This window comes from Mercurialis annua, linkage group LG1-X, assembly GCF_937616625.2.
Source record: "Mercurialis annua linkage group LG1-X, ddMerAnnu1.2, whole genome shotgun sequence".
Taxonomy (NCBI): Eukaryota; Viridiplantae; Streptophyta; class Magnoliopsida; order Malpighiales; family Euphorbiaceae; genus Mercurialis; species Mercurialis annua.
This window is the reverse complement of record NC_065570.1, coordinates 5,989,484-6,012,362: the sequence shown is the minus strand read 5'-3', so window position 1 is coordinate 6,012,362 and position 22,879 is coordinate 5,989,484. Positions and strand designations below refer to the sequence as shown.

Genomic DNA, 22,879 nt, shown 5'->3' with positions numbered 1-22,879 from the left:
TAAAATGCAATATGATACATTGATAATTACATTTTAGGTGAAGCTGTGATAATCATATGATAAGCTGATACAATGATAATCATATGATAATGTGATACTGTACTTGTATCTTATATTATCCAGCAATATGATTACATTATCATATAATAATCTGCTATATATGATACTCGTAATAACATGATAATAAGATGGAAAATGGAAATAAAATAGATTTTTGGCATTCATTTAATTTTCTGATAAACTTGCTTTAAAATTTAATATTCATAGAAAATGGAAATGAAATTTGTACTCTCCAGTTAATTTAAAGAAAAAAAAATTGAATGAACAAAAAAGAATTGAATGAACAAAAATAAATTGAATGAAAAATAGTTCTGCATAATTATGGAAGACCTAAAGAAAATTGAATGAATAAAAAAGAATTGAATGTAAAGTGAATGAATAAAAGAGAAGTGAATGAAAAATAGTTCTGCATAATATTGTGGAAGACCTGTACGCACGCAAAAAAGGAAAGAGAGAAAGAGAGCATGTGTCATGTGTGTGTGTGTGTCAGAGTAAAATAATAAATATTCAAACTTAAAGAGTAAAATCACAAAAAGTCAAAACAGTGATGTATTTTCGCCATCTTTTCCGTGTTGAGGTATAAAGTCCTATTAATTCTTTATTTTAGGTAAATTCCAAATTTTCTCTTGATATATCTTTCAAACTCTTACCTTATGTTATTAAGATATATTAGTTGGGTTCAAATTATCAAAATATTCGGATAACCATAATTGTATTCCAAATCAACCATAAATAGTAATAATAGTAGTTTAAGCTAGTTAAGATTCTAAACAAATTAGGAGTATTTTATATTAATATTTTATTATTATAATTAATAAATTACCATAAAACCTATATTTAAGTGAACAATTAGTTATAAATTAAAAAGGACTATTACGTAAATGTGCATGTCCCCCCTTCCCCCTCCATCCTTACTTTTATAATAGTTATATATAGTATAGATATAGATAGATTAATAAAACAAAGTCAATGCGCTATGAACTTATGACACATTCACTTAAAGTACTTTTTTGTTTTTTTAGCAACTAACCTCTAAACTCTTCAATTTTAGGTCAAATTATCCATAATTATATTTTTAAAATGGGTGCAGTACACCCCGAAAATAAAAGATGCAAGAAATAAATTAGAAAGCCCTCTAATCGTTGCGATAAAATTATTGTAAACTTAATTTTTACAATGAAAATTTAAATTATGGGATAATCTGATTTAAAATTGAACAGTTTAGAGGGTAGTTGCTCAAAGAATAAAAATTGAATGAAGTGACCATGTGTCACAAGTTTAAGAATCGCGTTGATCCTTTATTTAAAAAAAAACACTCCAATTCATTTCTATTTGGATATTTGCGACTAAATTTGCTAAAATTTCATCAATATTCACACAGTTATCACTTAACGGGGTAGAATTACCATATATTGTGACCTCAACAACTTAAATAAGTAGGAAATACTAACTTTTTCATTAGGTCATTTGGATTCTGGTTCAGTTTTAGTAGGCTTGATAACTGACTTCGGAAATAAATTCATGTGTTTGTTTAGTCAAAATTGATGGTGCATAAAATTTTCGGAGGGGGTGCCACAAATTCAACGGAACTGCTCGCCTGCTTTTTCTTAGTGAATGCTAAGTGATTTGCATTACTCTCAAGCGATCTGAAAAATATATAGATAACTTTTTTTTTACTCAAAATAGTGTTTGACATTACAGTAATAAATTGTTTAACAAGGGTTATTAAATCGCCCTTTCTAATCAAAGGTTAAAGTCTAAGACATTTTAGACTTATGAAGTAACTTATCATCATCCTCAAGCAGGTAGTCATCCAAATGATCAATCGCCTGATTCATATCTTTTATAATATATGTACATCTCTAATTACAATAATTGAAAAACTGTAAATAAACTAGAAAGTGTGTAAACATGCATTAGAGCATTAGAAATACATATACTCTAATTGATTATTCATATCCTGTTATCAGTCATAAACAAGCATCTAATTTTCGGATGTTTAAAAAACAATATTGATCTGGATTGTATTTTTTTTATATCCGGAAAGTTTAAACGGAATGTGCAATGAGATTGACTTTAGTAATTCTATATGTCATGCCTAAGTACACATTTACTACATTTTTATCGCAATCTTATGGTTTCTATGTCATTGATTGATATGGAATTAAATAGGCTTAAGGTCTGAAAAACAACTGACCTTTTAATTTTTTTTCAATTGCACCCTCATCTTGTAATTTTTTCAATATCACCCTATTTCGTATTTTTAGCTTTCAATAGCACCCTGATCTTGTAAAACAGTCAATTTTACCCTATTTTGTATTTTTGACTTTCAATAGCACCATAAATCATCAAATTAAACTCATTTATCGATGACTTATTTGAATTTTTTTTTAAGTTAAAAGAACTTGTTTAAAAGTGTCCAAGTAGAAAAAAATATGATTTCACCTTTAAATTTAGTTTTTTTTGAAAATTTTCATCCTTATAGTAATCAAATCATCTATTTTTTTTTAATTTAGAGTGCTATTAAAAGGTAAAAATATAAAATAAGGTGATATTAAAAAAATTATAAGGTGAGGGTGCTATTGAAAAAAATTTAAAAGGTCAGTAGTTTTTCAGACCTTATAAATAAGTCACTATTAAGCTTTAATTAGTTAACAATTTAACTTGTATTCATGTTAAATTGGATATGGACATCCATTCAAAACAATTAAATAATTTCAACATATTTATTATATCAGTTTATACGTATAAAGAAATAAATGATTTTTAACCTTGCCAATTTGTTGAATTTTGTCTGGAGTTATTTATAATTACATACGATCACAACAGCTTCTAATCTGGAAAATCATCTATTGAACATCAAATAATCACTACATATTGGTCGGACGGGTTTGAAATCAATTTGGGATCGAATCATGCAAATTTTTTTAAACAAGAAAAACATAGTAAAAATAGGCGAAGCATGGCGCCTTCAAAGATTGGCATCGCCACCTTAAAATTCTGATTTGAGTCCAAAAATAGATCTAATGTACAATGTTGAGAATCTACGGCTTATCGAAGAACATCAAAAATATAAATATATAATTAAATCGACTCAAATATATAATAGTGTAGAAAATATTTATGTAACATAATTAAAATTGGTTTGAATTCTCATAAGTACCATCCCAATTTCTTGGCTCTTTTTCAATTGATCCGAATGAAAAATCCATTATAAATCTTCAAATAGCTTGAATTTAATTGGATAAAAATTATGAGATTATGCGAGCATCATGAAATCTCTTTTGCTTTTAATTAATTCTTTGTTTGATAAAACTCTACCTTTTCTAAAAAAAATTAGCTTAAGGGGGTATTTATAAAAATATTGGCTATGGTTAGGTTTCTCTCTAGAGTTTAGCTAGTTTAATCATTTTTTTATTAGTTTATTAACTCACTAATTAGGTGTTGTGCTAACGCCTAAATTTAATGTCTAAAAGTGTGAAAAGAGGCTAAAAAGATTATACTACAATTGTAAGTTTTGCACACTGTCTTATTAAGTTCTTGTTATTAAATATATTTACTTATAAATTTCTAAAGCTGTAAAATTAGTTTGATTCCTCATACTTATATCAATAACTTTTTAAATTTTTATGTGTTATTTGCAACAACTACAAATATCTCAAATATATGCTATGCGTGGATTTAGTCATTTTAATTTCCTCAAATAGCTCAAAAGATCATCACCTAAGCATGTTTTTTTGAAAACCATGATTGAACGTTTCAGTTTTTTATCACTATTTTTTTATCGAAAAAGAGGTGTCTACAACGCCCAGCTAAATTAATTCTTTAATTAAAATTTACATAATAGAATATTTACTCCTAAAATAATAATGTCATTCTTAAAACACCATATTAAACAAATATATTTATTATATTATAATTTTTATTATGTCCATAATTATTACTATCAAGTAAGATTTTATAAAAATAAAAATATTAATGATGATTAGAAAGTATAAGATTGTATTAGTAATCGTCAAAATAAAAAAATTATAGTCATTTTAATTCAACAAATAATTTTTTAAATATTTTGTTTAACTAAATGCATTTTTCAAATATTTACTTATTAATTCAAATAAAACTAACATCGAAATAAAAATGATATAATAATAAAATAAAAATAGATATAAATAAGTGTAGTATTTTGAGTCATATAAAATAGTAATAAATAAGACTATTATTTTAAAACAGTTGGTATTAAATGTATAAAGATATTTTTCTATCCTAAAATGATAATTATTTAGAAAAATATAAAATTTGTAGTTACATTTTTTATCTGTCTTTTACTTTTTTGATATATTTTTATATACGTAAATAGTAGTATATTAATGACTAATATTTTATTGCTATATTTTATATTAAACATTATCTATTTAAAGATAATTATAAAAATAAATAAAAGATTAATTTTTAAATTATTTATCAAATAAAAAAAAATTAATTTTAAATATTTTAAATAATATAAATTATCTGAGACGGAAGTAATAAATTTTTAAGATAAAAAATTTGAGAACGAAGGATCATTTTACCCCCTGAACTTGGCACAAAGTATCAAAAACGTCCAAATTGAGAAAACCGGATCACTTATACCCTGAACTTGGCAAAACCGGTTCAAAAACACCCTTTTTGCTGACGTGGCACTTAATTGGAGAGTGGGATTTATAAAAATCATAACTAAATTTTAGGTATCTTTTTATACCTTTTTCAAAAAAAAAATCAATTTTTTTTCTTTCTCTTCAACATCCAAAACCGATCAAACCACCACCCTCTTCCTCCACCTCCACTGTCTACCACCCAAAACCGACAACCACCGCCCCAAACCGACCAACCACCCCCTGAAGCTGTCGGATCGTCTCCGTTGAGAGACGAACTCGTTCGTCTCTCAACGGAGACAGATTTGTCTCTGTTGAGAGACAAACCCAGATGGGTTTGTCTCTCAACGGAGACAAACCGTCGTCTCCGTTGAGAGACAAACCCAGATGGGTTTGTCTCTCAACGGAGACAAACCGTCGTCTCCGTTGAGAGACGAACCCATCTGGTTCGTCTCTCAACGGAGACGACAAGCTGCGTCTCTGTGAGAGACGAGCTCGTCGTCTCTCACAGAGACGAGCTTCGTCTCTGTGAGAGACGACGAGCTCGTCTCTCACAGAGACGAGCTTCGTCGTCTCTGTGAGAGACGGCGAGATCCGTCTCTCACAGAGACGAGTTCGTTGTCTCTGTGAGAGACGGATCTCGCCGTCTCTCACAGAGACGGCGATGAGCAGCTGCCGGTGAAGAAACCGGCAGCTGCTCATCGGTTTTTTTTTTAAAATGATTGTTTTGTAAAAAATACATAAAGATCCTTCATATTTTTGGTTAATAAAATTTGATATATAAAGTTTTAAAATTAATTTGATTTTTTTAATTATTATGGATTAATTTGAAAAAATAGATAAAATTTAGGATCATTTTAACCTTTTTTCCATTAAAAACCACCTAATACCGGAGAGTGTATCTCACTCTCTTGGGTGAGAGTGGGGAGGGTGGTTTTTGTACCATTTTTAACAAGTTCAGGGTAAAAGTGATCCCGTTTTGCTAATTTGGACGTTTTTGATACTTTGTGCCAAGTTCAGGGGGTAAAATGATCCTTCGTTCAAAAATTTGAAGACAATAAAGAAGCAAAAGAGAGTAGAACCACAACAACAAAACGCGTGGCACACCGTCTCATCCATCGAACGCGGCTTTGCACTTATCTGTCTTCACTTCCCCGCCGTTCTGTCATCCAACCAATTCCCAAATGGCAAAACTATTATTCCCACTCTAAGGTCATTTCCGTCATTTCCCCCTTATATAATCATTTTTTTTGTTTCCATTTATTTATCTTTTGCTGTCCATATTAATTATTAGTATTAAATAACAATTTTCAAATGTTAAATGTTTAATCATTAATGTCTTAATTAAATAAATTTAACTTAGCTAGTGACTCACAACTAACTGGTAATAATATTGACTAAATTTCGTTTTCTGGTTTCTTCTTCTTTCATATGGGTGAGGTTGTCTGAATTCTAACCCATCACAGCCTCTCTCTCCAAAAGATCTGTCTGCTCTGTTTAGTGCTTCATTACTCGGTAAGAACTCGGTCTCCTTCTTTGAATCTGATCATTTCTTGCATTCTAGTCCCACTTTTTTTCTTTTCATACCCTCTAAATCTTTAGTTACTTGGGTTTCTGGATCTGGGTTTTGTGTAATTTCCTTTTTCTTATCTTGGGTCTTTCAAATTTCAAGTCTTTGTTTCCATTAATAGAGTAAAGTTTGAGTCTTTTTATTTCTTGATTTTGCTTTCAACTAACTTCAAAGCTCAGATCTTTTCGTTTTCAACTTTGTTTAATCTTTATCTTCGTCATGAAGAAGAAGATGGGTATGTTGTTTCCTTCTTCTTCTTATGTTCTTGCCTTAATCTGTTTGTCTTCAACAATTCTTGCTGTTTTTGGTCAGCAAAATTATGTCCCAACTGATAAAATCTTGTTAGATTGTGGGGCAACTTCTGATAGCTCAGATAATGATGGTCAGAAATGGACTTCTGATAAAAATTCTAAATTCTTGTTGTCCTCCGATGATTCTACTATATCTCCGGCTCTTACTCAAGATCCAGCAGTTTCTCAAGTTCCATTCTTGACTGCTCGTGTCTTCAATTCTAATTTCACCTATAATTTCCCTTTAGCGGCGGGTCGAAAATTCGTTCGTTTGTACTTCTATCCGAGTTCTTACAGTGGTCTTAATGCCTCTGATGCTCTGTTTTCAGTCTCAACTGGGTCTTTTACTCTTTTGAATAACTTTAGTGTTGTTCAGACAACACTTGGTTTGAATTATGCTTATGTTATTAAGGAGTATTCGATCAATGTAGATGGCGGTTCGTTGAATTTAACGTTTAGTCCTGCGGCTAACGCTCCGAAGTCGTATGCGTTTGTTAACGGGATTGAGATTGTCTCGATGCCGGATATTTATGGTAATAGTGATGGAACATTGCTGTTGGTGGGTGATCAATCGCCGGTTTATGTTGATAACAGTACTGCGCTTGAGAATGTATATCGGGTAAATGTGGGTGGAAATGTTATCTCGCCATCAGGAGATACTGGGATGCTTCGGTCTTGGTTTGATGATCAGCCGTATATTTATGGGGCAGCTATTGGTGTTTCGGAGACTGCTGACTCTAACATGACGATTAAAGACCCTGTGCCTCCTTATCTTGCACCGAGAGATGTCTACGCTACTGCTAGATCAATGGGGCCGACGCTTTACATTAATTTGAATTACAACTTGACATGGATTTTCAGTGTAGACACTGGTTTCAATTATTTGGTTAGGCTTCATTTCTGTGAAGTGGCTGCAAATATTACTAAGGTAAATCAGAGAGTGTTCACCATCTTCCTCAACAATCAAACAGCTGAGGATCAAGCTGATGTGGTTGCCTGGGCCAATAACCGCAATGGAGTTCCGGTGCATAGGGATTATGTGGTGTTTGTTTCTGGTCAGAGCCCTCAGCAAGATCTCTGGTTGGCACTTCATCCAAATACTGATTCGGTTTTGAAATCTCAGTATTATGATGCTATCTTGAATGGAGTGGAAATTTTTAAACTCAGCAGAAGTGATGGTAATCTTGCTGGGCCTAATCCGACCCCTCTTATTAAACCGGATAAAATTGACCCTTATGTTAGACCATCATCACGCTCAGAGAACTCTAAGAATCAGACAGCAGTAATAGCCGGTGGTATAGGTGGTGGAGTTGCTCTAGCTCTTGTCATTGGCTTCTGTGTTATTGCTGCAACTCGTCATCGAAGGAATGGACGGGAATCAAGTGCTAGTGATGGACCATCTGGGTGGCTGCCTCTTTCTTTGTACGGAAATTCTCACTCAGCTGGTTCGGCCAAGACAAACACGACAGGAAGTTATGCTTCTTCTCTACCTGCGAATCTTTGCCGCCACTTCTCATTTGCAGAGATCAAAGCTGCTACCAATAACTTTGATGAGGCTCTGCTCCTTGGAGTGGGAGGTTTTGGTAAAGTCTACAAGGGAGAAATCGATGGTGGGACGACTACAGTTGCAATCAAGCGTGGTAATCCACTTTCGGAGCAGGGTGTAAATGAATTCCAGACCGAAATTGAAATGCTTTCCAAACTTCGACACCGTCACCTTGTTTCGTTGATCGGGTACTGCGAAGAGAACTGTGAAATGATCCTTGTTTATGATTACATGGCTTATGGAACATTGCGTGAGCATCTATACAAAACCCAAAAGCCACCTCTACCATGGAAGCAAAGGCTCGAGATATGCATTGGCGCTGCTCGCGGTTTACACTATCTCCACACTGGGGCCAAATACACTATTATCCACAGAGATGTTAAGACAACTAACATTCTTTTGGATGAGAAATGGGTTGCGAAAGTTTCTGATTTTGGCTTGTCGAAAACCGGTCCTACATTAGATCACACTCATGTCAGCACTGTGGTGAAGGGCAGTTTCGGCTATTTGGATCCGGAGTACTTCAGGCGACAGCAACTAACTGAAAAGTCCGATGTTTACTCTTTTGGAGTTGTGCTGTTCGAGATCATATGTGCTCGACCAGCTCTAAACCCGACTCTGCCAAAGGAGCAAGTGAGTTTGGCAGAGTGGGCTGCTCATTGCCACAAAAAAGGCATTCTTGATCAGATTGGTGACCCCTATCTTAAGGGGAAAATTGCACCAGAATGCTTCAAAAAGTTTGCTGAGACTGCGATGAAGTGTGTGTCCGATGTGGGCATGGACAGGCCATCGATGGGCGACGTGCTCTGGAACCTGGAGTTTGCTCTGCAGCTACAAGAGAGTGCAGAAGAGAGCGGGAAGGGCATTGGTGGACTTGACGGGGAGGAGATGCCATTAAAGGGAAAGAAAGATCCCGATGCTTCCCCAGGATTTGATGGCAATATTACAGATTCAAGGAGCAGCGGAATGAGCATGAGTATAGGCGGTAGGAGTCTTGCGAGCGAAGACTCTGATGGGTTGACACCGAGTGCTGTTTTCTCTCAGATCATGAACCCGAAAGGGCGTTGATATTAGAAGGATCAATCATTTGGTTTTCGAAAATCGTCAATTTTCCATCTTCTATTAAAGTGTTGATGATACAGGGAATGTCTTTGGCAAGTCATTTAATCTCTTATTTTATTTTTTATTTTATTTGTTCACAAGATTAAGTTATGTTTTGATGAAATGTATGTACAATTACTTGAAAAGGAGTGTAAAAATAAGGTGTTTGTAACTTGTATTGACATTGGTAGTGATAGCAACTATTATTTGTTATTCAAATCATACATGCATTTATTTAGTAAAGGTGTGCAATCTGTTTGAATCGAGCGGAACGAATATCAAACAGAACTAGCTGATCTGATTAGTTTTTTTCGTTCCGTTTGAACTAAAACAAACTGATTTTTTTAAAGCAAACTGATTTTTTAAAATCAAATTGAATTTTTCGGTTCGATTTTTGTACACCATTGGTTAGGTCTTGCAAGATTACCGTCGTTTTCTCGTCAAGCAGCTTGATAAGTTAGTTTTATAATTGAAACGAAGAACATGAAAGAAAATAAATTAGCATGTGAGTGGGGCCATATTGATAGTTGGAAAATGAAATGGAATTGGTAAGAAAGAGTATGAATCAGCTGGCAAAACGTGGGGAGCTCTTAATGGGAAAATTGTATTTATTAAGTATAGCTTGACTTTTGTCTATAGAGGCCAACCTCATCGATTTGTATACTAACCTAACGGGCAGATTAGTTTACTCCCTCTGTTCATTTTTAGTTGTCGTTTTAGGCAAATATTTTTGTCCATCAATAGTTGTCATTTTAGGATTTCTATGTGACTTTTACACTAGTATTCCAAATTTGACCTTCTTATTAAATCACTTCATTAAATAGTAGTTCAATTTTCAAAACTAAATCATCCAATAGTGGGTTAATAACTCTATTTTCAAAACTAAATTTTTCAATAGTGGAGTTTATAAATAGGGTTATAGTAGTCTTTATGTTTATAATTTAAGACAAAAGAAGCACTTTCTTAATCTTAGCAATTTAACCTAAAGCGACAACTAAAAATGGACGGAGGGAGTATTTATTATTATAGATTTCTGAATTGCTAATGTTACACAAAACTAATAATTTGCTTAATTCGATTGTTTATGGATTATTTTTCCTCTTTTTTCTTAAAAAAGAAGATGTTATTGGATGTTGTTGATTTAGATTTTTGCATAGTTTACGGACTACATATATAAAAAAAATTCCACTGATTTAAGTATGTGTTCATTGTTTTTAGCTTATAATCAAGTGGAACATTTTTTATATATAAACGTCAAGCACAATTTCTTTCCTGAATTTGATTGATAATGTGTTTATATACCCAATTAATTAAAAGTGAGAATAAAAAATATATACATTTTTTTGAGAGAAAAGTCAATATTATTATTAACTTCTATCGGAAGCGACCACAGCTGTAAGAAATTCATAAAAATGAACAAATCAATCTTGATGACTTGACAAAAAAACGGGCATAGTACGCTAATACATACATAACTTTTTGAAAATATTTAATTCATTAGGTCTATAAGCAACAATCTGAATTTTGTGTGTTTATTTTGAAAAAATTATTAGATAGACTCGGTCCAACACATCATTCATAGACTAAACCTATCACATTATGACACGTCATTAAAATAATGGCACTAATCGTAATATTATTATTTAGAAGTATAAATAAATAATAAACAAATTACGATAATGCCACTATTTTAATAATGTGTCATAATGTGATAGACTGGTATACGGATGATTCATTTTGGCCGTTGATCATAAAAAAAAAAAATCAATTTCGCAAACAGCGGACTGGTCCACACGGACTTCCAAAGGAGAGGAGAGGTTTGTTTGCACCTATTGCTGCTTTCCATTTTTATAATCAGTAAAACAACCCAACCCTAACAGAAAATGGAAACTACCTAACACCTCTATGGCTCTCCTACAATAGGCCAAAATTTCCATTACATCAGCGACGTGCTTCTCATTAATGAAGGAATAACATATCACATTTTTTTTGTCCATTTTTTCAATCAAACTGAGCTCACATAATTTAATTATCTTAATAGCACATAAATATATAAAATATAAAAAAAATACGAGTTTACAATATATATATATATATATTCTCTATTATAGTAATCAATTTCATTCTCTTTTTTAAAATATATTTTAATTTTCTATTCGATTAAATCCATTATTCATATTTCTCTCGTTTTCATTTGATTTGCAATTCATTCAGTTCTAGATATTAGTGTTCATAATTCTTAGTTCATAAATCAATTTGTATTTTTTCGAAAACAAAAAAGAAATTCAGGTTTCTAAAGTTGGTAAAAATGAAAGATAAAAACAAGGTAAATAGCATAATCAAAAGCACTTGCATATTTCTAGAGCAACGTTGCTAGACAAATACAACATGACCCCTTACTCGTCTTGATAGGTCCCAAAATTTTCATGGCGTCCTATTTACATGACACACCAAAATCTATAAACAAAAAGGCTGCCAATTACAACAACACTCAACACACAATAACATAATACATGCTAATTGCTGCCCCTCTCAGAATAACATCATTTGTTACCATCTGCCGCCGCCGAGTCCATAACAGCAACTAGCTTTTTCTGTAGCTCTGGCTTGTTGGCTCCTACAAGCTTGTCAAGTTGCTTCCCATCTTTCAGAAAGAAGAATGTCGGAGTCGCTTTTATTTCCCAAGAGCTGCTGAAGTCCTGCATTACACGATACAATTTACAGTTTACCATCATCAAAGTTGAGCAAACTCTGCTACAATCTATTCTCCAAATGAAAAATAGTGGTGTGCAAAGATCAAACCGAACCAAACTGACAAATTTGATTTGGTTCAGTTTAGGAGTAAAAAAAATTCGGTTCACTTTTGGTGCAAACCAAAACAAAAATTGAACCGAACCGACTTGTTCAGTTCAATTTGAAATAATCAGTTCAGTTTGATTTTAAAAAATCAAAGTTTTGGTTTAGTTCGGTTCGATTTGAACGAATGCATACTCCATTGGAAAAGAAAGACTACATATCTGAAATGCTGACTTAACTAAAATTCAAGATCACAAGACCAGGATGATCTTAATATATAGCAAAACATCGCAAGGCCCTTTTAAAGGGTTAAATCCATCCAAAAGTTCATGTGCTATTAGCTTTTATTTTACTTGGTTTTTACCAGATTTTTCGGTTTTAATGCCATTTTTGTTAATTTTGTGTACTCGTGGTCTTTGGACAGAATAATAAAAAACACGCTATTTCATGCAAATCAACACAATGATGTTCCATACAAAAAAAGAGCACGAGTACACAAAATTAACAGTAAATGGACTCTTTTAAATCGAAAATTTTGGTTAAAGGACCAAGTAAACTAAATACTCATGGCTTTTGGACGAGTTAAGCCTTTTAAAATTTAGATGGATGGTGACAGAAAGTAACATACATAGCAGGCAGTCGTTTAAAAGGGCTTGAAAGTATGGTTCCAAGCATTATAGCTGAGCAACTAATTTTTTTTTCTCAAAGACTGGAAATAAATAAATACTACATTTTATGACTTACAGCTAATTCGTCAACATCAACCAACAAGAACATAATAGAAGGATAATTCTCGGAAAGTTCACGGTACAATGGTGCAATCATTCTACATGGACCACACCATGTTGCACTGAAATTCACCAAAACCTGTTAAATATCAGTAATCAGTATGGGTTTAAAAAGCAAGTGACTGAACAACACCTTACCAGACAGATAAAAACCTTCTTCCACGACATCAATTGAAAAAAAATAAAAAAAAATGGTGCCAATAGCCATATGAGATTAATAACTTTCAGTTCTAAATTATAGAGTCGTCACCTGGTTACCGATCTCACATTCTTAAAAACAAGTTAAATTACAGGCACATAAGACTTGCATAATAGATGCGATGGTCAAAACAAAAAAACTCGCTATGGGATAAGATAACTTACAATTTTTCCATCCTTACTGGCTTCTGAGAGCTTCTCTTCCCAATTCTCTTTGTTAGTAACAAGGTGCACATTACTACCAACAAATTCAACATGCTGATCTGAGTCATCATCATTGTTACGCTACAAATGAAATGCAAATTTATATACTGTCATTGCCATCAGAAAGAATGAAGCCATGCGCAAATGAAGTCTACTTCGATGCTCGTTGATGGAAATCACAATTTAATCCTTTGAAACAAGGCTACAATACTAAAATGGAGATGCAAAAGTTAAAGAAGTGAAGTAAGCAAAAAGGACCATCTTACTGAACCCAATACATCCATTTTTAAAACGAGACTACTAAAATAATAAGTCGATAGCAACAACAAGCGAAACGAACAATTCTTATCTTCTTTTTAAGAAAAAATATAATTGTTTGATTAGACGGTTTTTCATTCACAATGCTGCAGCTCTATGCCACCAAATTCTGTATTCGAAAGTGGAAAACTTACCAGAATTTCATACAGCACAAATTGTTCAACAACAACTGCTCTTTCAAAATTGTTTCAGTTAATCCCAATTTAATTTAACTGTTCATCAACATATTAAACTCTCAGCAGTCCTAGCCCGGATTGCCCTCGGAAATTTTTCAAAAGATAGAGGTAAAATTTGTAGTGAAGGCAGGGCTAGAATGAGGTTAGGCCCGAGCTGCCAGGAAGGTCAGAGGTGGTCACATGTTATTTATCCCCGACTGAAAAGGGATCCTGTTCCGCCACTGACTCTCAACATGTCAGAACTTCCACTACAAGATTCCATTATGACTAACATTCATATATTTAATTGGATCCTATAAGCTGTAGGACTGATGCAAACCTTTAGAACTCCACATAATGTCTCTTATAATGTATAGTATACAGGAAGTTTTCTCTCCTTTTATAACAAACTATTGTTAGTAGCTACATATTCAGAAATTTCTATGAGTGTCACAATTTCCATGAACAATTAAATCATATCATCCGGTGCCTAATTTTCAGGAATGGTTAAACCTCAGAATCCAATGAAGAGCACATTATTGCAATTGAGCTTATTAGAGAATCAGACATTTAAACTAGTCGATCAAGTGATTTACAGAATCACAGAAAGCAAGTCCAACATCAAATGGTTTTTCCAAGTTTGCAAGGGACTGTATTCAGCCATATTAGTTTCTTCCCTACTACATTGTCCCAAAAGTAACTGCCCGCCTACAAAAATATTTTTCTTCAACATTATACCAACTAAGAAACCAGCAATTCGCTTTAGATAGTATACATTTCAGCAATCATTTAGTTACACAGGAAACGTGACTATCAAGTTCGAATAGCACCATCAGTCGTCAGAGGAAGCAAATCACACAACTAATGCAAAGAAAGCTAAAGATCAAAATGCAATGATCCAGGAAATAATCAAACATGTTTAATATGCTACATAAAATAGTTTATTAGTTTATGTTTGAATTAGAATTTTCATTACTATATAGCAAAGTGAAAGGACATCATGTTGCCACAGAAGGTGTCAGTACTCAATTCAGATAAAAGAATATCATTTATTCTTGATTACAATGACTGTAGTAGACAACAATTGAATATACTTACCCTGTCAAAGCTTATGCACTGACCCATATTTGTTACAAATAGCCAAATAATTAATCGTCAACAGCTGCAGAACAAAGGTACCTGACATTCAAAATTCATAAAGGAAAACTGTGACATTCAAAACTAATAGGAAACCCATGACATTCAAAAATCATAAAGATAACCTTGACATTCAAAATTTATAAGGTGAAACCATCAGAATTCAGAAATATACAATGTAAGAGGATATCTGTGTGCACAAATGTGCATGTACAAAAAAATTCTGCTTTATTTCAAATTCAGATTAAACAAAATGGATTTAAGGAGACAATTTTATCATAAAAAAAAATCATATCTCGTATATAACACAAGACAAAAATAAAATCCGGAGGCTATCAGCACATAAGATGTGTAAACTGTTATTAAGAAATGGTTTCACCAAATTAATGCCGACTTGCTGTTAGATATGAACATTAACTGATATTCAAAGTACAATTATCTATCAGATTTCCCATCCTAATAACTAAAAGCACAACATGCTCTAATGAACTAATGCAAGAAAGATCGCTCCTTTCCAGTGCTAGTTAAAGGAGGAGACATTACAGACAGTGGCGAAGCCACATCATAGCAAAGGTTGGCAATTGCCCACCTTTGCTCTATTTTTTTTTTACATGTATTTATGTTTGACTCTTTTTGTTAGATTTTGTCCCCCTTTTAAAATATCTTTAGCTTCTCCCTTGATTACATACATTACAGCAGAACTTGGCAATAAGCACAACCTAGTTTGAATTCATCCTTCTACGGAAAACATCATTTTCTTCTTCAATATGAAACAAAAAGAACAGTTTTATAAATTAAATAGACAAAAGCATTCAATACTGGGATGAAGACTCTGCATGGAGTATAAAAGGAAATGATTTAAGAATTAAAGTTACCATAATTTATTGATATCAGCATCTTCCTAAATGCTAAATTCAATCTCAGATTATAGAATTATAAGTTTTTTCCAAATTGAATAACATTATTATATAAAAAATAAAAGCAAACAGAAATTAAAATGAAAAATCAACAATCAACATCTCAAATTGAGAGCCAAACGATGATCAATTAATAAAGGAAACTTACAGATTCAAAGATATACCTAATAATTACCTCACGTGATTTGTTTTCCTCTTCTCGGCTTGGATTATAACTGAAAGAAACATTAATTATCATAAGCTAATTAACTCACGTTACCATCAATTAAACTCTGATTTATAGAAATAAACCAAATTATATTTATGGAAATAAAAACGAAATGTGGATAACGTTACCTTTTTAACAGAAAATAATACGACGATTCTCTGAATTGAAAATCAAAAACCCTAGAATTCTATAACTAAACTTTGATCGAATCCAATACAATTTCAAATAACTAACTTAATAAAATGTTCAATGAAGGAGACGATTCATTGACCTAACACGACGAACATCGTTGATCGTTTTATACTGCTACTAATAATTTATAATTTCTTGCGGAACTTTTGAGCTGGAAATTAATTTAATTATTTTATTTGGCGAATTACTAATATGGCCCCAAACATTTTATTTTACCAAAAATAGTAGGGGTTACCTAATATTCTTTACTTATTGTCTTTGTGGCACTACAAATTAGGAAATTTATGTGTTGGAAATATATTGCAAAGCTGTTTCAATTATTGGTCAATTCAATTCTACTCTTCCAGTACCTAACAATTTTAAGAAGCTATGATGATTCAGTAATGGATAGACATTTTTCACTCTAATTATTAATAACCGCATTTCAGTAGTAATTAAATTAGTTTGTTCTTAATTGAATTTTTTAATATCTATACTATATAATATACTTGCCCTATTTTTACTATAAATTTTGAAATATTAGTTAAATTTCGTATGCCATTTAATATTTTAGTCTGTCTTTTTAATTTATTTACTATTTAATTTGATTGTCAACACGATTATTGAACGTTAAAGGAAATATTCATTTCTATAGTATTGTATTTTTTGAATGCATTTGTTACAAATTGTCCTTAGAAGTTAGTAATGAAAAATTTCAATGTTTATTTTTTTTAACAATTACTTTATTTTTTTCTAAATTATTTATGGAATTAATTTAATGTTCTCCAACTATATTAAATTATATAATTTCTATATATTTTATTTATAAAATAATATATTAGTCTTATCATATATATATATATATATATATATATATATATATATATATATATATATATTTAGATGGAGCGAGGTTATAAATAGTTGGAGCAGAAACATCCCACCCTTGAATTATTGTATGAAAGCTCGTGTCATGATTTACACGTTTAAATTGAAGTAGTGGTCCAAATTTTACTAAAAATATGAAGAAGAAAAAAAAAGTACCAATAGGCAATAGTCTTAACTTTTTGGTTAATTGTTTTGAATTTTTGTTTCAACCTTTAAAAAGTACATTAACACCAAAAATTGAAAATTTATAATTTGCACAAATTATTATTATTATTTTATGACAGTTAAATGTAAACAAATATGAAGTTTACTTTTATTTTTTTAGCACACCAATTACTGAAAAACGGTTAACACTACTTATTTAGTATATTTTCAAAAAGTTGAAACAAAGATTTGAAAGGAAAAAGAAATTAGACACTGCATAGTTGATTTAAAAAAATTCAGACACCATAAATATACTTCTCTTTTCTAAAAATGTTAACTTAAATATAGAAAGTAAATAATGTTTTTATTTTAAATTATAGTATAATTACTGTCTAATTTGATAGATGGAATCAATTTTAAATTCATTTAACTTGAAAGAATAGTAAAACTCGGAAAAAAAATAACTTTCTGGAAACATATGAATGTTTTGGAATGGCAAAAATACTTAAAAAAAAAACTCACCTTTGACTTTGTTTTCAATTGCACCACCAAGTAGGAGAATTTTCAATTACACCCTATTTAGGGTTTTCAGTTTTCGTCTGTACCCCCAATTGACTAAAATGACCTCTTTTTATTTAGAAAAAAAGTTTAAATTAATCCTTTATATACTAATTTATTTGTTTTTTTCAAATGGAAAAAATAATGATACAATCCCTCTATTTAGTTGGTTTTTATAATTTTATCATTAAATTAATTAAATTATCAATTTTTTTTTATTTTAGGGTACAGATGAAAACTGAAAACCCTAAATAGGGTGCAATTGAGAATTCTCCTAGGTTGTGGTGGAATTGAAAAAAAGTTCAAAGGTGGGGGAGTTTTCAGTATTTTTGCCTTTGTATTCAATAAAAGTTAAAAGGTCTATATTTGATTCAATTCAGATGAATGCTAAAATGTGCATTAAGTGATAATTAGAAATAATATAAGACTCTGTATTAACTTTATTAGAGCCAAATTAATTTAATCGGATTCTAATTCAGAAGAAGAAGAAAATAGGCAGAGTGATGGAGTTGGTGGATGGCTGGTTTTATTTGAATTTCACCAATCAAGAAGAGAACAATTGCGTGTTAGTTACAATTATGAAGCCCACTCTTGATGCCACCCGATTGGTGCCTTCCTGCCTAATTATTTATTCATTTCTAATGTATATAAGCAGACAAAAAAAGAAGTCGAGTATATCATAACTGACCGAACCATGTATCAGCCATACACCCACTGCACGAGTGGAATATAAAAAATATGAAAAATTAATGCACTAAGCCTCCATTTTGACATCAATGAACTAGCAATAAGAAAATGGAAAGCATAAGGGTGAAGACAAGAGTGTTGCACATATGTTTGATACAGATAAGAGCTTCAAACAGAGCATTGTCTAGATTTAAATAAAACATCCTCATCATACAGTTATTTTCTAGCCAATCTGGTAATCCCCACCCAAAATCTTAAACCCAGTACATACATTTCACAACAGTTTCAACACCACCCCCAATTATACAGTATCCCAAACAACTGTCATCCCATAGCATACTTCTGCGTCCAGCTGCGTGCAGTTGCTTCATACTTAGCTCTGTCGGTCTTGTACATGTGTGCTATCTCTGGTACAAGAGGGTCATCGGGATTTGGATCGGTCAACAATGAGCAAATTGAGAGCAGTACCTGATAAATCATTCGAAGACATTAAAATTAGCTTTACTAACTCATAATGTTGCTGAGTTCATGATTAAAAAGAAAGCAGTTTCAGAAAATTTTCAAATCCTATTTAACTATCAGCATAAAAAGATCTTTATATCTGAGTCAATCTCCCCTTGGTTCCTTTTTAGGTGAGACAGGTAGCTAAGTTTTAAATTCAGCTTCTAAAAGGTATTGAAGTAATAAATTACCACAAGTCGGCAAGGAATTTCAGATGATAAAAACTAATGAAAGAATTTCTACCATGTAGAGTTTTTAACTGCAGTATAATTTTGAGGATTGGAGGTAAGCTCTGAAAGGGGATTACATAACCTTAAGGCACTGCAACAATACTAGCATGGGCTATGAGAGACTACGAGGTTAGTTAAGTAAACAACCAACACCAATCGCTAACGCAACATTTCTACCATTTGCAGAGCTTTTTTAACTGTAGTATAATTTTGAGGATTGAAGGCAAACTTTGAAATGGAATTACAATACATTAAGGCACTGACAATAATAGCATAGTAGCATGAGAGACTACGAGGTTAGTTAAGTAAACAACCAACACCAATCACTAAGACTATTTGGCAAAAGAAAAAGAGAAAAAGGTGTACACAAATGCCATCATTTTCTTTAACTACTGATATAGGAATAGAATGAGATTACATTCTATGTTCTCAATACTGGTCCAACCAACAAAGTTACAAAATTATTAGCATAAGCTCGTGAATATAAATCAAACCTTAGAAATGGTAAGAGCAGGGCTCCATTGTTCTTTGAGAATATCAAGACAAATGCTTCCATTGCTATTGATGTTTGGGTGAAAGACCTTGGTCCTAAATGCAACCTGAGAGCAAATAAATTAGTGCATACAACATCACAAGACAGTCTCTAGTATCCAATTGCACAAGATTCCAATCACCAACCAACACCATTTAAGGATATAACCAGAATTATTTCCCAATTCACAGCACTTACCTTTGGAGGCTTGAAAGGATAATCAGGAGGAAAATGGATTGTAACTAGAAATACACCTCCTGCATATGGACTATCAGTGGGTCCCATGATTGTTGCTTGCCAATGGAACATGTCCTCAGCTACAGGACCTGTTACCAGAAAACCATGAATCCAGAGGTTAAGACACTCCAGAATGAGATAGTGTAAAACCAGATTGCAATGATCATAAATAAATTGAAATACGGATAAACTTTCAGGGCAGAACATAATAATCATATCCGATTCAACACAGACCACTCACACGGGGCCAGTTGCAAAAAACAGCTAGCCAGCAAAAGCCATCAAAATATAGCAAGACAGTTACACAAGAAAAGAATTTGGAGCTCCCTACTCAAACATGAAATGAGATAGATGGAGCAGGACAACGGAAAAACCAATTAGTAGGGCAGATTACAGTCGAAAATGGTAAATAGAGAATGCAAACTAGATTCAGTCAGTATTTCAACATGCAGATTCCTACGTGGAGAGAAGAATAATAATTTATCTCAAAACCTAGTAACTAAAACATTTGTAGCTTAAAACCCATTAAACTAAAACATTGGCAACACATAGGCAATGGATGCCTACAGTAGGAGTGCTGCGAAGGACCACTGTAATGAAAACATGTTGAATTTTATGGCATGACAAATAAACAACAACACAACGTAATATTGCACAAGAGAGTAAGTTACATAAACTTATTAATAAATCAATCAGATACAAAAAAAAGTCAACTACAACTAATATTTATCCAAAAAAATTCTCCCAACAACAACTCAATACAATTTCTTTGTTAGCTACTCTCAAACATATTAAAAACCAAAACAAAATTAACTCTCGAAGAAAATCCAAACACAATCAGTGTAAAATGAATGCTTATAGTCCTAAATTAATACTACAAGAATAAATCAGTAAACAATGAAAACCTAAACTATGATAAAGTAAGGAGAATAATACCTGCACTGCAAGAAGTAGGTGGATCTTTCTGCAAATCCTTCAGTTCCTTCAAAATACGCTTTGAAGCCATGATTGCTTCTGGAAGCTAAAAAACAGTAAATAAACACAGTCAACGCTTATACAAAATCAAAATAAAAAAATTGAGAAGAAAAACATGAGGAAAAAAATACCAGAAGATGGGGAAAATTAGGGTTTATGGAATGGGAAAATCGCCGATCGGAACGGAAATATCGGTGGAAACAAAGATCCAAAGCAACAGCTTCGAGAATCGCCGATTTCCCACTCAATGAGATTTGTAATTTGTTTTACAATTATTAATTTCCCCTTGCAGTGAGAAACTAAAAAAGTCGCAGAGGCAAGAGGAAGCCATTTCACTCGTCGGAGTTGGATTTATAGTCCAGTCTCATTTGTTTAATTATTTTTATTATTAATTAAAAAATATAAATTAAAATAATTACAGGCTTATCCGTTTCACTGTTTATGCTCTTTCCCAAATTTGTTTTACCCGCTATTTTATGCTTTTAACTCTTTCAAATTTAAATTTTTGTGTCAGCCTTAAAACCAAAAAAAATAGCTTTGGCGTGCATAATTTAATTTTAGAAATGTACTTAATTTAAATTTTTATATTCATTACTAATTGCCAAGCTGGGTAGCAATCCGAGCTTCGTTTGGCGAAGCATTTTCGCAGCTCAAGAGACTATGGTCAAAGGGGGCCGAGTGAGTATCGACAATTGTCTGTCTACGACTATTTGGATTTCCCCTTGGTTGCAAGCAAAGGAGTCGGGTTTTGTAACTACTGAGATGAATGTATCTTTAAAGGGATCTAAGATTTGCCAACTTCTTTATAAAAGTTCAAAGCAATGGAATGAGAGTATTGTGCGAGATATTTTTAACCTGATCGACGCAAATAATATGTTAGCGGTTCCTATAAACTTGAGGGACACGAGTAATTCGTGGTCGTGGATTCTTGAGAAGAAGAGAAAGTTTACAGTGCGTAGTGTTTATTGCAGTATTAGAGGCGAGGTTGTTGGTGAAAATGAGATTTATGGTGTTTTTTGGAATAAGTTGAGGAACTTACATATTCCTCTGGACATTTGTAGTTTTCTAAGGGAGGGAGGTTCGGGATTCCTTCCTACCGCTTATTCTTTAGCAGGTAAAAGGGTCTTCATTAATGAGCGCTGCCAAGTGTGTAACCGCATGAGTGAATCAGCAGGTCATCTTGTTAGTAACTATGGCTATGAATTGCTGGGGTTTAACTGGTCTGAAGGTACGTACTAATGATGGCTTGAATTTTAGAGACTGGTGTCGTAGCTGGCTGTATGAGTTGAAAGGGGAGGAAGCTGAATTGGTAGCGATTATCAGTTGGAGACATTGGATTAATAGGAATAATATTGTTTGGGGGAAGCAAGGTGATAACACGGTTAATACCATTAACACGGTGAGCCAACATATATTGGCGTGGAAATCTGCTAGATTGAGGTCCTCCATTCATGGCGAGCTAAGAGTAGGGAAGGATGAAGGTAATAACTTTTGGCGATGTCCAACAGCTAGCTTTGTGAAAACGAAAGTAGATGTAGCCAGGTTTGAAGCCGAAGGGAAGATAAGGGTGGGCTGTGTTTTACGTGATGAACATGGTGTAATTATTCAAGCCATGTAGTGTGTTTTCTGTATGTCTTCATGGTGTAAGGACAACCGAGTAGTTGGGTATTTCGTGAACCCTTAAGCTGATTAAAAGGTTGAGACAATGTGATGTTTGAGTCAGATGCTTTAGATGTTATCTCTAATATTATAAAATCCAGATAGAGTTGAGGGTGATGTATTGGTTGGTGATTGCGATATGTTATCGAAACAGTAGTTTAATATTTTTTTAAATTTTATAAGGCGATCTACGAACGAAACTGCGCATTTATTAGTGCGTAATGCTCGTTATATGTCAGGTATCGGGTTTGGTTGTATGACTTCCCCGAATATCTTACATCTGTATATGTTTCGAGTTCAAGTCCGGCCCGAACTTGTAAAAACATAATGCTAGGGCCGAATTTGAGTAGAAAACATAAAGCCCAAGCCAGACTCGGA

General features: G+C 32.7%; 4 protein-coding genes across 6 annotated transcripts; 2 read left to right on the top strand and 2 right to left on the bottom strand.

Annotated features, from left to right (window-relative positions):
• Nucleotides 1-6,020: 6,020 nt before the first annotated feature.
• Nucleotides 6,021-9,417, top strand: LOC126685835 (receptor-like protein kinase FERONIA). The gene has a single exon (XM_050379809.2). The coding sequence runs from the start codon at nucleotides 6,481-6,483 to the stop codon at nucleotides 9,163-9,165; it is 2,685 nt and encodes an 894-aa protein (XP_050235766.1). The 5' UTR covers nucleotides 6,021-6,480; the 3' UTR covers nucleotides 9,166-9,417.
• Nucleotides 9,418-11,529: 2,112 nt separating this feature from the next.
• On the bottom strand, nucleotides 11,530-16,219 carry LOC126664473 (thioredoxin H-type). Of its 3 annotated transcripts, none has more exons than XM_050356868.2 (6): nucleotides 16,048-16,219; nucleotides 15,860-15,926; nucleotides 14,756-14,836; nucleotides 13,146-13,265; nucleotides 12,739-12,861; nucleotides 11,530-11,897 (listed from the first exon to the last, which is right to left on the bottom strand). In XM_050356868.2, exons 3-6 carry the CDS (start codon nucleotides 14,780-14,782, stop codon nucleotides 11,742-11,744), a joined length of 426 nt encoding a protein of 141 aa, XP_050212825.1. In that variant the 5' UTR covers nucleotides 14,783-14,836; nucleotides 15,860-15,926; nucleotides 16,048-16,219; the 3' UTR covers nucleotides 11,530-11,741. The 3 variants fall into 3 exon arrangements, with proteins under 3 accessions (XP_050212825.1, XP_050212823.1, XP_050212824.1); XM_050356866.2 differs by having other exon boundaries at nucleotides 15,876-15,926; nucleotides 16,048-16,218; XM_050356867.2 differs by having other exon boundaries at nucleotides 15,887-15,926; nucleotides 16,048-16,218.
• A 2,272-nt stretch (nucleotides 16,220-18,491) lies between these two features.
• LOC126664321 (ubiquitin-conjugating enzyme E2-17 kDa) lies at nucleotides 18,492-21,172 on the bottom strand. Its single transcript, XM_050356667.2, has 5 exons — nucleotides 20,974-21,172; nucleotides 20,804-20,888; nucleotides 19,829-19,956; nucleotides 19,593-19,697; nucleotides 18,492-18,835 (listed from the first exon to the last, which is right to left on the bottom strand). The coding sequence occupies exons 2-5, from the start codon at nucleotides 20,871-20,873 to the stop codon at nucleotides 18,692-18,694; spliced, it is 447 nt and encodes a 148-aa protein (XP_050212624.1). The 5' UTR covers nucleotides 20,874-20,888; nucleotides 20,974-21,172; the 3' UTR covers nucleotides 18,492-18,691.
• Nucleotides 21,173-21,502: 330 nt separating this feature from the next.
• Nucleotides 21,503-22,460, top strand: LOC126682906 (uncharacterized). Its single transcript, XM_050378710.1, has 2 exons — nucleotides 21,503-22,024; nucleotides 22,071-22,460. The coding sequence occupies exons 1-2, from the start codon at nucleotides 21,503-21,505 to the stop codon at nucleotides 22,458-22,460; spliced, it is 912 nt and encodes a 303-aa protein (XP_050234667.1).
• The last annotated feature ends 419 nt before the right edge of the window (nucleotides 22,461-22,879 follow it).

Bases quoted from the DNA above. Each gene is read 5' to 3' on its own strand.
- LOC126685835 (XM_050379809.2), top strand. From the start codon at position 6,481: ATGAAGAAGAAGATGGGTATGTTGTTTCCTTCTTCTTCTTATGTTCTT.
- LOC126664473 (XM_050356868.2), bottom strand. From the start codon at position 14,782: ATGGGTCAGTGCATAAGCTTTGACAGG. The intron at 12,862-13,145 runs GTAAGTTATCTT...GATATTTAACAG, and splicing joins CCAGTAAGGATGGAAAAATT to GTTTTGGTGAATTTCAGTGC. The intron at 11,898-12,738 runs GTAAGTCATAAA...CGTGTAATGCAG, and splicing joins TTGATGTTGACGAATTAGCT to GACTTCAGCAGCTCTTGGGA.
- LOC126664321 (XM_050356667.2), bottom strand. From the start codon at position 20,873: ATGGCTTCAAAGCGTATTTTGAAGGAACTGAAGGATTTGCAGAAAGAT. The intron at 19,957-20,803 runs GTATTATTCTCC...TTCTGGTAACAG, and splicing joins ACCTACTTCTTGCAGTGCAG to GTCCTGTAGCTGAGGACATG. The intron at 18,836-19,592 runs GTTTGATTTATA...ATGATTTATCAG, and splicing joins CTGCTCTTACCATTTCTAAG to GTACTGCTCTCAATTTGCTC.
- LOC126682906 (XM_050378710.1), top strand. From the start codon at position 21,503: ATGGTCAAAGGGGGCCGAGTGAGTATCGACAATTGTCTGTCTACGACT. The intron at 22,025-22,070 runs GTTAGTAACTAT...ACTGGTCTGAAG, and splicing joins GTGAATCAGCAGGTCATCTT to GTACGTACTAATGATGGCTT.